Source organism: Lathyrus oleraceus, chromosome 6, assembly GCF_024323335.1.
Source record: "Lathyrus oleraceus cultivar Zhongwan6 chromosome 6, CAAS_Psat_ZW6_1.0, whole genome shotgun sequence".
NCBI classification, from domain to species: Eukaryota; Viridiplantae; Streptophyta; class Magnoliopsida; order Fabales; family Fabaceae; genus Lathyrus; species Lathyrus oleraceus.
Window position 1 is genome coordinate 380,272,978 of NC_066584.1, and position 13,954 is coordinate 380,286,931.

General features: G+C 31.4%; 1 protein-coding gene across 1 annotated transcript; it reads right to left on the reverse strand.

Annotated features, from left to right (window-relative positions):
* Positions 1 to 7,017: 7,017 nt before the first annotated feature.
* Positions 7,018 to 12,207, reverse strand: LOC127096982 (putative F-box/LRR-repeat protein At4g15060). Its single transcript, XM_051035502.1, has 5 exons — positions 12,146 to 12,207; positions 11,980 to 12,050; positions 8,204 to 9,172; positions 7,860 to 8,025; positions 7,018 to 7,303 (listed from the first exon to the last, which is right to left on the reverse strand). Exons 3-5 carry the CDS (start codon positions 9,170 to 9,172, stop codon positions 7,260 to 7,262), a joined length of 1,179 nt encoding a protein of 392 aa, XP_050891459.1. The 5' UTR covers positions 11,980 to 12,050; positions 12,146 to 12,207; the 3' UTR covers positions 7,018 to 7,259.
* Positions 12,208 to 13,954: the final 1,747 nt, after the last annotated feature.

Below are 13,954 nucleotides of genomic sequence, written 5' to 3' on the forward strand. Positions count from 1 at the left end.
AACCATGGAAATTGGGTGCTTGGTCCTGAAATTCAAAGCTCACATGTAAGTACAAACCACTAGGTCAAAGCCTAGGGTCAAAGGTGAAGAAAAAATTCAAAACAGGAGCTGAAATTCAACACAATGCAACTTCAAACACATATTAACATGTCCTAAAAAGGACCAAGTCAAAATCATCAAGCAAAGGCATTTCATGTGCAAGGGAAGTCAAAGACAATTTCAAAGCTCACAAATGATCATCATGAATAAAAATTCCAAATCAAAACAGAAATGATTCAAATAATTCTGGAAAAAATCAAGAGCATTCAACACCTCCAACATGATCATCATACAAAAAATCAGAATCAACAGAAGTCATTTGATATGGAAATGAAATTGCACAATTTGATCATCAAATTGTGTGACACAAATTGTCACACCATACAAACATATGTGTAAAACAGAAATGGCAAATGAGAAAAATACCAAACCAAGCCTAAAACATCTATCAATATGTCAAGAATCATCATGCAAAATTTCATGGCAATTGGATTAAAATCAAGCATTTCACAATAGAAAGAATGGAGCAAGGTCCCAAATGTACACATGAACACATATTCTAACACAAATCAAAATCCAGCCATGCACAACTTCAAAATTTATCATCATTAAGTAGAGGACATCTTAATGAACAAATAGCAAAAAACTAGGGATTATTTGGAGCATTTTTCAATTAGATATGGATTTTCAAAGTTGGAAGAAATATTTAAAATGAGATGAACACATGTATATGAAATATGGAGGGAAAAATGAACATGAGAAATTAATTTGAATATATGCTGCCACCAGGATTCGAATAAGGTATAAGCGCCAATCAAAACGGCGTCGTTTCATGGCATGGAAATAAAATGAGAAAAACAGAGACACAAACGCGCTACACATGGATCGAAGTGAGAACCAACGGATCAAACAAGGCCTGGGCGCGTTCTTCATTAAGAACCCTAGCGAACCAGGTTGGACGCTAAGCCGTCACTATGCCGTCGCTAAGATGAAGATCTTCATCTTCTTCACGAAGATGATGATGAACAGTATGAAGTTCATCAATTTTTTTCCAGAATTTCCAGAATTTCTCAGATTTTACAAAAAAATATACCAAAACGAAGCTCATGCAATGGAGATTATAGATCAAGCATCAATTCATCCTAATTCAACATGATTCAGGCAAATCGAAGCAAATAAAGTTTGACATTCAAAACTTCAATCAAGCATATCTCTCTCAATTCTTATCCAAATCGCACGAAATTTATATTAGATTGATCAACATCAAATGTTCTACAATATTATACACATAAAACAGAGAATTAAGGTGATCGAAAATGTGACCTCTTGAAGATCAGTTCTTGAATTCTGCAGATTCCAGGCCAGGCAAACTTGCAAATCCACTCCAAATCACTTGTTATGAAGTTTGATGATGAAATTGAGGCTTGGAAACGTGTAGATCTAGCTCAATTCGCATTTGCCATTTTTGAGTTCTTGAACTTCAATGCTTGATTTCTCCACGAATTCACCAATCCAAAGCTTGATCTGCACTAAATCCACACCAGAGAACAAGAATATGGAATAAAAATGCAAGGTTCTTTGAAGATTTTTCAAATTTTGGTTGAGAGAAAAAAAAGGAGGGAAAAACTTCTAGATCTAAAAAAATGGTGAAAATGATTAAGCTCCTTCAAATTCTGTTATGATTATCAATATATACTCTGTCCTAATCTCATTTTAATTAAAATTAATCAAAGTTAATTAGAGATTAAGCAAAATAAGGGTGCATGGCAAAAATTGGAAATTTGGTGATGTGTGAAGCATGCACACGTGAACAATAACCATTTGCTTGATCAAAGCCACTCAAAATCATTTTTAAAACACATTGGCAATGGTAAAAAGTTCATGTAATGCACCATTTTTAAGTTTTGCAATTTCCCTCCAAAATGGGCATGGATATGCAAATGATCATGTGATAACATTTTACGCAATGTGATGATTGATTTGGAAACTTCATGACATGAGAAGCATTTTAGAAAAAGAACCACCAAATTTGGAGTTATGAATCAAAAGTTATGCCCTTTTGAAGTTCCATGTACACTTGGCAATGATTGGACCATATCTCCTCAACCATTCATCAGATGCTCATGATCTTTGACTTTTTGGAAATGGGAGAGAGATATCTTCAACTTTCATGTTGGGAAAGAATTAATTTGAAGCTTCTTTGATGATGCAAGATCAAGTTGAATTTGAACCAAAAACTTTCCATTTTTGGAAACTTTCAATTATAGGTCACTTTCCATTTTTGGAAACTTTTGACTTGACCTCAAATTCTTCAAGATATGCATTTGACATGATTAATAAGCCTCTTTTAAACATGAATGAGATGTTGAAACTCATTTCTCCACCTCCTAGCCCTCAATTGACTTTCTGGGTCCTCAGATGACTTGAACATACTCAGATGACTTTGAGCCTCAACCACTTGATGAAATGGATCCAAAATGAAACCCTAGCTTATACAAGCTCAATAAAATCATATGATGATCTCCATCTCAAAAAAGACCTCATCTCCTTGAGGAATCCTGACTGGTAGAATGCAACTGATTAGGGTTGACCAGAGGTCAAAACCCTAATCCCAAAGAATCTGAGCCTGAACAAATGAGCCCATTGAGGATGACATAACCATGATGATGATGCATCCTTGCCAATAATATAATACTCAAACTCCTTGAAGGACCAAGAAACCCTAATTGAAGCACAAACCCTCAGATGGCTAGTGATCAATTTATGAGACCCTCATGCTTGCATCTCTTAATCTCTCCATCTTCTGAGAAAGACTTTTAGAGGATGACTTGTTTATTCTCACATGATATGCAATATGCAAATTCCTAATGCCCTAAAAAATGAAATGCAATATGCTAAGCTAGTCCCAAGAGAGGAGGGCAAATTTTGAGGTGTTACAGTGACGAAACCACCAATGTAACCCTTAATGATGGCCTAACTCTCATTCTCTCTAAGAAAGATCTAATAGTCTAAAACAAATTTGACTTCCCCCATCTATAAATGTATTGACTCCAACATATCGAAAAACAATACCTAAACCATTGAGAGGCTCCCTTTCCCATTTACAAATGATAGAATCCGAATTAGATGTAACAATTTCTTTCACTAAAACCAATACTTAAAATTCTTCAAAGAATCAATGAATGCCTCGAAAAATCCAAGAGACTGTTTAAAATGTACCAAACCAAAAAGGGAGTAAGAGCCTTCCTAATTAATATGGAATATGTAATAAAATGTTTTGACTAAAACCTCATAATCCAAATATCAACACACCGATAGGAAGCCTCGCAAGAACATCCAACAATTAGGATACAATTGGGAAGGCGCCACAACCAGTTAAGAAATAAAATCTTTTTCAAAAGAGGAAAAAGAAAGGAAGAAACCCATCTATCTGAAGACAACATCAAACATGTGAATGATGGGGTGGGAAAAACCTTGACATACTCTATTTGTAAAAGAAAGAGTTGAAACCTTACAGGAACCTAAAAGGCCTCCCGCTTCAGTAACGACGTCAAATTTCCCTGATTTTTACAGGTGAAAATAGATTGAGGGAGTCCCCATATAGGTTTAGTTTACCCATAAGAATGAAGAACACACATCCTCATTAAAAATATGTTCGGGTGTATATCTGATGGCATGAGCCTTTACACATAATTACACAAATAAGAAATTAAGAGGAATATAGTGAAATCTCATATACTTACAATCCTTACCAAAAATGAACCAAACAATAGATCTGAAGCCAAAACAAGAAGACTTACTAGTTAAAGCAAAAGAACGAAGCAATGTTAAGCTGAATAAAATCTTGAAGGTAACAACAGAAGTCAATAATGCATTCTTAACAATTGCGAAAAATAGGTGAATAACAACAAATTAAAAAAGTCCAAAGTGCTTTCCCTATGAAGTATTTTTTACTAAAAGGTAGGAAGTGGGAAGATGCAAGTAAATCAACTTTGAAAGTAAAATCATTTAGCAGATTGAACATCAATAAATCGATAGATGATATACAATGGCTAAAATAGGTGTCAGTATCATTATGACAAATAGTATTTCTAGTAAACATTCCTAGAAAACATACGTTAAATCAGGTACACATGCTGAAAACCTAGAAAACATTCCTTCCATATATATCTAAATCATTGATTGAATTGAACATTAAACGTCTTTTGCTGATGCCACTCCTCATCTCTTATATCCCAACGTATGTATAATCCAATAACCAACAAATGGAGCATGTAAGAAGCCTTCTCAACACATTTATTTTTTCTTAACCCCGACACATTGTCAGAGTATTTTAGTTTGGATAAGTCAATGTTGTGTCTATAGAATCTCTTGGCTTCTTCATCATTACTAGTATTACTTTATATTTGATATTATCTTTTATAGGCGCTTTTGTTAATTATATTAGTGTGTTTAGCTCTCTTTTCGTGAAATTAATCACTTTCATTTTGTCCATTGACATTATTCGTGACAAAAAAATGGTTTAACCTTTCGTTAGAGTGCAACTTAATATTTATTTATCAATATTTTCATATAGGTTTTTTTACCCAAGAATGAAGAACACACTTCCTCATTCGAAATATGTTCGGATGTATATTTGATGGCATGAGACTTTACACATAATTACACAAATAATAAAGTAAGAGGAATAAAGTGAAATCTCACATACTCACAATCCTTACCAAAAATGAACCAGACAATAGAGATTAGGCCAAAACAAGAAGACTTACTAGTTAAAGCAAAAGAACAAAGCGATGGTAAGCCGAATAAAATCTTGAAGGTAACACCAGAAGTCAATAATGTATTCTTAACTATTGGGAAAAATAGGTGAATAACAACAAATTAAAAAAGTTCAAAGTGCTTTCCCTGTGAAGTATTTTTTACTAAAAAAAAAGAAATGTGAAAATGCGAGTAAATTAACTTAAAAGTACAAACACTTGACAGATTGAACACCAATCAATAAATGATATATAATGGCTAAAATAGGTGTCAGTATTACTATGACAAATAGTATTTCTATTAAACATTCCTAGAAAACAAACGTTAAATCAGGTACACATGTTGAAAACCTAGAAAACATTCCTTCCATATCTAAATCATTGATTAAATTGAAAACCATGTAAGAAGCTTTCTCAACACATTTATCTTTTCTTAACCCCGACACATTGTTTGAGTATTTTGATATGGATAAATCAATGTTGTGCCTATAGGATCCCTTGGCTTCTTCATCATTACTAGTATTACTTGATATTTTATATTCTCTTTTATAAGAGCTTTTGTTAATTATATTAGTGTGTTTAGCTCTCTTTCATTTTATCCATTGACATGATTTGTGACAAAAAATGGTTCAACCTTTAGTTACAGTGCAACTCAATGTTATTTATCAATATTTTCTAATCCAAAGATTGTCCATTGAAAGGTCTAAACTAAATAATCTAAAGACATTTATTTAATTAGAAACTTTCATTCTAAATGATTTAAAGGCATTTATTTAATTAGAAACTTTTATTGTTAAAAATGTTTTTGATTATTAGGGTTGAATTTGGTGAGATAGTGTAAGAAGTTGTATCAGGCATGATTATTAGGAGTTTTAGATGTTAGATTAGGGGGTTAGAGGTACAAACCTAGTCGAAATGCCTCCTTTTCATCTAAAACTCCTCATTGATTCTTGTTTTTAAAAAAATTTAAATTTAATTGATCAATAAAAAATATTTTTTTTCAAATATGTTTTTTTAAGATATGGATAAAATAAACTACTGTTCACATTTTTAAAAATATAAATGATATTTCAACTTTTTTAAAGTTGAATCGAAGTAAGGGTTTAATTTAAATTTAGAGTAACTATCTTAAAATATATAAAAAGAATGATTTTAAAGAAAATATTTTAGAACAGATTTTGCTTACGTGTAAATCAACAATATAAAGTTATATTTATTGTTTTTCTAGTAATCAACTTTTTTTTCAGAATTAAATAGATGAGAATGAAACCAATGAGAGTTGGGTTTCTTAAGAAGAAGAAGCAATACATGTGCAACATGGCAAAGAAAATTTTGAAATTTAAACGAAAGAAAGAAGACTTCTACGATATGGAAAATATAATTTTGAAACTTGAATGATATGTCTGACACACCTCAAATAAGATTATTTCTATTAAAAAACCTAACATAAAAAAAAAGAGTTGTTTGATGAATAATATTTATAGCATCTTTTCTTTTAAAAAGGATAAACAAAAATACTAGATTGTCTCGTATGGTACACTATAAGAAAACACTCATTCAATGATATAATGTTGTGATTTGAAAATCACATGACGAAAATAGGGTAGTCGCGACATGTTTATTGTTGGGGAGAGTTTTTTACTAGGGAATATTGAATATTGTGGGACTTCTTCTTTTAGAGCAACATCTTTGTGAGAGACACACCACATATTCACCTAAAACCTTAAGGTGATAAGTGAGTGAGTTCTCTCACTTATAAATGCTCAAGTCTCCAAATTACCAACAAATGTGTGATTATTATCCACACTACTCACACTTGACACATTCTCAACATTTATCACGTGACTAAAGGTTTTTAATAATTAAATAATAGAATTTGGATTTTTAATGTTGGATCATTATGAGGGAAAACCATTCATATTGGGGCAAACATTCATGTAAAGATTAAATACTCGCTCAAATAAGTGAGAAAGACATCATATATTCACCAAAAACTTTAAAGTGATAGGTGTATGGGTCATCTCATTTAAAAAATGTTCAACCTCCACTTTTCTAAGCAATGTGAGACTTATAACTCAGTTATTTCTCCACACAACTCGCACTTGTTTCTCAATAACTTCTCTCTCAAGTATGAATCATTCTATTATGCTTCCCCTCAGGAGGGAGCTATTTCATCGACATACTTATACCGCCACTGACAGACACTTTTACTCGTTATAGATACTACAACGGAATACGCCACCTGAGCATCATATCGAAAGACTTTTTACAACCCAAACATTTAACATCCATCAAAATTAACAATGTATTATGGTGATGAATAATAAGTGCTTAGATTCAAAATAGATTGCATTTATGCTACAACAAATAAAAATGAGTGCACTTATGCCCCATATAAATACAAACACATTATGTCTATAAACATTGGTGAATGTACTCAACAACTTTAAACAGCCCAAGCATTTAACGTCCCAGCATAAATCTCTGCTCATAGTACAATGGTAGTTCTGTAGAATAAAAAAAATGGCAAAAGGGTAAAGTTCAGATGATAAATGAATAAATTAACACATAATGGTGGCGCAGCTAATTAAACTAAGAATTTTAAATTTATTTTTTTCAAGTAAAGAATAGAACATGTTATAATGTGTATCACAACTAAGACAAAAAGTAAACCCTCTTCATTCATATAACAATGATGCAAAGTCATAAACTATGTTAACCAATTTTTATATATCATCAACCTAAATTGTTTAAAAAAAAAAGAGAAAAATTCAAAGTTATGAATATCTCTGTTCAGATTATTAGTGAACAATGACATACATTATAATGTCAGAATTTGGTATCAAAATAACATTTTAAAACATAATTTATTTTTTTCACTTATAATCAATCATAAATATTTATCAAAAAAAAAAACACACACACACATATATATATATATATATATATATATATATATATATATATATATATATATATATATATATTATTTATGATAATATGTAATAAAATAAGGAATAGTAAAGAGATAATACAAAAAGAAAGAAAAAGATTATGCGTAACCTGTAAAAGTAGTAACAATTTCATTGCACCGACTGTTTTTAAATAAGTATGCCAATACTTCCTTTGGAAATAAAGATGCAAAAGGGTCGATTTTCACCAGCACTGACTCCATATTTTTGAAACGAACATCTTCGATATCAGGATAATTAGGCATAGATGTAAAAACCTAAACAAACAAAGTGAACAAATTCATTAGCAAAAATATATGATTTATACATTAAATCTAATACAAACCAAACAAAGTGGTTTCATCTCTCTCTCTATATAACAAACTCCTAAACAATTCTAACTTTATAATTAACTCTATCTAATAAGAACTTGTAAAGATAAAATAATTTGCTTACCATAAGAGTTGGAGAAGCAAGAGTCATTGAGTAGACATTAGTGAACATTTTTAGCCAACTCAGAAAAGTCGTTGCAATCTCTTCAGAAATTTTGGGAAACCAAAGCTCAAGACTCACTTCTTCAAGGAATTTGAGGTCGTGCACAAAGAGGGGACAAATAGAGTTTATACTATTGAAACAACCCGTAATAGTAAACGATTTCAGATTTGGAGTGTTCATTTGAACTTGTAGTTGATGGAAAAAATAGGGACCTAAGTGTATCATCAATTTGGAAAGTGTATCATTTAACACAAACAATCTTGTTCCCAACTTTAGGTTGCAAGAATCAAGTATCAGAGTTGCTAGCTTTGTACAACTCGAGAAAGGGTCGATATAACCATTCACGTTATTTGACGAGAATCCAACTTCTTTAAAATGACAATATGTCAATTCAGGAAGGTCTAAAGGGTGTGAAAGTATTACTTTCCCTCTTGTTCCACAAAGTGAAAGTTTAAGATACTTTATAGAACGACATGAAAGCATAAATTTGGAAATATCTACATATTTTAACCAATGATAACCCTCACCAATAGCATTAATTGCTATTCTCTCCACGTCATGTGAGACACCATATTTGAAGAGCTTGGTCAACATTTGAATGGAAATTAAACCATTATAATCGACAACTATATTGTTCAAGGGACTATCTCCATCACGATAGGTTAAGAATGAGTTTAGAAAAATCCAAAAGTTGATGGCTTTTGAGAATTGAGTATTGTTTGCTATTAGACCGGGGACAAACTTCCATAAATTTTTCCATCTTTTAGACAAAATAGATGTTTGAACAACAACTTGTGTCGATAAGAATGTCATTATATATATCAATAGACAGTCAGGTAGTTGACTTATGAAATCCATTTTTCTTGGACTACCTCTTAATTTCTCTATGTCTAGAGACTCTTCCTTTGCAATCTCACTCCTTCGATTCATCTAATCAAATCAAAAGAAATGTTTTACATTCAATATTGTTATATATCTCTAAAAGAAATGATAAAAATACTTGAATACCACTCTCAAAATATTGAAATATACACTTTTTTTTCTTCTCAAAGTTAATATTAATATGTTCATTTTATTTATTTATTTATTAATAAATTATGCATAATCTTCGTGACCAACATTAACTAGATAATCATAGAAATTCACCTCAAGGAAATCTATAAATTGTGAGATCATGTAATCACAAAGCTTCATCCCTTACTGGGAACTAAACAAGTCCAAAAAATCATGCTTAAATGTACACTCTAAACCACTACCTAAACCGAACCTTATATGAGGTCCAACGAAAACAGGTTGGCTCTTTGCATGATTTCTTATTATCAATTTTTTTTTTAATTATTAGATGCTTGGATGGAAGTATTAACAAAAATAAGGTGATGAAGCTAAGAGATTAGTGTTTTGCGGTTTCTCCTACTCATTTTTTAATTTCTCATGGAGTAATTCCTTTTGTGAATTGAGTTTTAGCCCTAATGTTGGTAATAGTGTGTTTCATCTTTCAATTTGGTGTAGTGTAACAGGTAGATTCCTATTCTTATTCTCTTTCTCAGGTCTTAGTTTCCTCTGTATTTTCCTTGAGTGGGGTGTTATAAAGGTTGGTTCCTTTGTGATTAACTTATGCTCTAAGAATTCATTGTAGATATAAAAGGGTAATGTGAAGCAAAATTTGTTTTCGTAAAGTCAATCTTGGAAAAATTTGGTGTGATTTTTAGAATTTCAATTTTTTGTGCTCTTCTAGTGAAAGAATATGGAAATGTGGCTCTTTTAGTTCTTTGTGTGATAGTGATTGTAGAGCTTTCTAGATGTTATTTCTTAGATGTATTCGACTAATCTTTTCTTTTTATGAAGGAATTTTAGTTGACTCAAACCTATTGAAGGGGAAGTCAATATGCTTGACTGAATTTTTGTTTCCAATGACTGATGACATCATTGGGGGTGGCATAATAGAGGGACCTACCTAGATATGTATCTAATCATTTTCTGGTTATCCTCAAGAATTCTAATCAGTTTTTGGGGCCCTAAGCTTTTGGGTTCAATAATAATTAGATTGCGCTTAATAGAGTCTTTGAGGTTGTCCATCTCACATGTTCTGATTCTATGATCCATGATGGGAAATTTTTGTTCCTAAAGAGAAACTTAAATGTCTCAAACGAGTTATAAAAATATTGAATAAGAAGGTGTTTGGTAATCTTGACTTTCATATTGAGTCTTTAAGAGAGGTAGTGAGCCATTTTGGATTCTTTGGCTGATCATAGGATTATACCCGAGGATGATATTGAGGTTATAATCAGTTCCATTATGGAAATTTGTTCCTTATTAAGGATAAAATATTCCAAACTATTTCAAAGACAGAAAGCTAAGTGTCTTAAGGAGGGAGATATTAATACTGAATTTTTTCATGGGTCTATTTATGGCAAGAGTACAAGGAATGTTATTTTATCCCTTAATGTTTATGATGGTATGTTAGAAGGGGTATTTAAGATTCGGTAGTAATTGTTCAATTATTTTTCACATGTTCTTCAGATTTTTTTATACGGAGGATAACATTTCCCTTACTGATCCTTTTTTTCTCCTAGAGTTAGATTGGGTAGTGACTCAGTGTGGCCAATATAAGAGCTCTAATTTTGATGGGTTTAAATTTTCCTTCCTGAGAAAATTTTGGAACATGTTAAAGGGAGATTATGAGATGATTTTTGATGAGTATTATCATTTTGCATCTCTACCTCAAAATTTTCCTCATATGTTTGTGACCTTGATCCCTGAGGTTAAGATACCATCTCAGCTGGGTGATTTCAGACATATCTCCCTATTGGGGTCCTTATACAAGTTGGCAGCCAAAGTGTTTGATTTTATATTAGTTAAGAGGATGGATGCACTTATACTCACTAACTATCTGGCTTTCCTCAAAGGAATATAGTTGGTTGATAGTGTGGTGGTTGATAATGAGGTGATTGACTTGGTAAAGAGATATTGAAATGCATGTCTCATTTTTAAAGTGGAATTTGAAAAAGTGTAAGATTCACTTAGATGGAGTTTTCAAGATTATATGCTTATCAAATTCAGATCTAGTGAAAATGGTGATATTTTATAGAGCTTGTGCACTTAGTAAAAATCTCGTTGTGTTGGTGAATGATTGTCCAACCCAAGAGATTTGCATTAAATTTGAGTTGAAACAAGGTGGTCATCTAGATCACTTTCTCTTGTTAGTGGCAAAGGGATGGGTTATTCAGTAGGGCAGTTGAGCTGAAATTCTTCTATGGATTTAAGGTGGGATCCTCATATTTAGTCGTCTCTCATCTTTGGTACTTAGATGACACCTTAATTTTGGTTGATCCTTCAGTGTAGAATTTATGAACTAGAAATCAGGGTTCAACCCTAACAATGACTTTGAAAATATTTGTAATGCCTTAGAATTTCACCCCTTAAATTTATTTAGGATAAAAAATTGCAACTTGGTAAAAGTTCGAACATAATTTGTCTTAAACTAACCTTTAGAAAAATTCAAGATTACATTTGAGACATCTACATTATTCTAATGACAACTTTTTAATTATGCAGATACAAATATCGATTTAGAAGGATAATGAAATCCCTAATATACCATTTTCAACTTTGATTAGCTTCCAATCACAAAACCCCCATTAAATGTTTGCTTTAAGGATTGAATCAATAAATCCTGGAAAATCTATTCTAAATGAAATAATTAATGAATAAAGGAATACATCAAAATAAACACATACCTTATAATCACGAAGATTTCACGATTTAGATTATGGTCAATCACGACAGTCAGCTCTCACAATGAACAGATCTACGTTATTCAAGTAAAAGAAATTTCAAGATGTAGGTAATGTTAACATTTGATAAACAAATAATTTAACAAAAATCGAGTGAAGATCGACTTACTGAAATGTGATGTGTGAGAGAGAATTCAACTGACGGCGAGCAATCGTGAAAGACAAAAATTGCATCAAATATATAGTACTTGAACCCTAAAAAAGATATCAATGGGCCATCTTGTATAAGTTGGGCTAGGGCTAACGTTTATAAGATAACATAAAATCATGTATTATTTACATAATTCATCAACCCACAAATCGAAGGATAAAAATATTGTTTACTTTTTACACGTAAAGTTGTGTGTGTGTGTGTGTATATATATATATATATATATATATATAATATATATATATATATATTATATATATATATATATATATATTATTATATATAATATATATATATATATATATATATATATATATATCAGTTTTTTTTTAAATATTTATCATAAATATTCTAAAATTTACATTTTATCAATAAAACCATTTTTAAAAATATAACATGCTTCAAATTTTATTCTTCAAAGTCAGTTTTTATAATGGTGCTAATCCTATTTGAGGCTTGTCAGACGTTAAATATAAATATTTCTCTCATTTTAAATTCAAACCTTTATTTGTTGGTGTGATATATAAGTCCATGTAACATCCCATGTAATACTATTTAGAATTGTACTACGTAAATCATTACCATTTTGGTACTGAAACAACATTATCTAAAATACATCCAGAATGTACTAAATCAAGGTACATAATACAAAGGAAATAATACATTAAATGTCCAAACTAAGACAGAAAAAGGAAACACAACGAATCTATCCGTTAGACACCAAATTCTTTAACCTTCGGCTCCTCTTGGTGATTCTCCAACCTCAACAACTCACCTGAAAAAACAACGTGACTGGGATGAGATTACTAAATCTCAATGGAATTCCCTATCTTATTTGTCCTTTCATCTCTTTAGGGTTACTAATTCACTTAACATCCTATCAATACTACACTCTCGTGGTTTTCATACAAAACTAGAGATCAAAGCCTATAAACTTCATATACAGTTGGGATTCAGCTTCCTACTTAACCTTGCCAAGAGAACTAAGGAAGTACATTTTTGGCCAGGTGTTCACCATTGTTTTTGATAAACAATCACTTATTTTTAGGCTTATTACTTGAAGGACCAAACTAGTAAATCCTGGGGTAAGTTTGTGCTAAGTTTCTGGGAAAAGAAAGTGTGCATTTAAATACTGCCAGCTTGCTTGCAATGAATGTTGGATATCTTAGTGAAGTAATCAAGTTATGAAAGTAAACGAACTAACTGATTTCGAATGGGTCGAAATAAGTTTTTTGAATAGTAAAGAAAATAGCAAAGAATAACTTAAATGTAAAAGTGGTAGGCAAGTACATTTCTTCAGAAAACTCATTTCTCTCTTATGTGTCGGTACTTTGAGTGTATATTGAAGTTTAAAATAATTTTTGCCAACACTGAGTCCTAACAATAGAATTCTTATTTATAATTCTATGAAACTAATGATCTTCCAAAGTTCAAATGCCTCTCCATTTGACACGTCATCTCTGCATGCTTGACTAGCCTTCGATTGTCTTCCACGTGTCCTTGGTGTTTTATATAAGACCAAAAGACAGTTACTTCGGTTTGAAATTTGAATCTGCTTCTAGTCAAACTCCTTCGACTTTTCGAATATGATGAGTGATCAAACCTTTTGAAAATTTTACTAAGTCCCAGACCAAAATTTTCAATGTCAAATGCCGCTTCTTTTTCTTCCAAAATATTTGGTCAAAAGAAATTTTAACCTTGCCTTATGTTTGCAGAAGTTCCAGTTGGTTTCTCTATCGAAATTACCTCTTTTATAATTTCTTGGCT

Coding starts and splice junctions, on each gene's coding strand:
- LOC127096982 (XM_051035502.1), bottom strand. CDS start 9,172: ATGAATCGAAGGAGTGAGATTGCAAAGGAAGAGTCTCTAGACATAGAG. Junction 8,026..8,203: donor TTGCTTCTCCAACTCTTATG/GTAAGCAAATTA, acceptor TTGTTTGTTTAG/GTTTTTACATCTATGCCTAA. Junction 7,304..7,859: donor AATTGTTACTACTTTTACAG/GTTACGCATAAT, acceptor TTTATTCTACAG/AACTACCATTGTACTATGAG.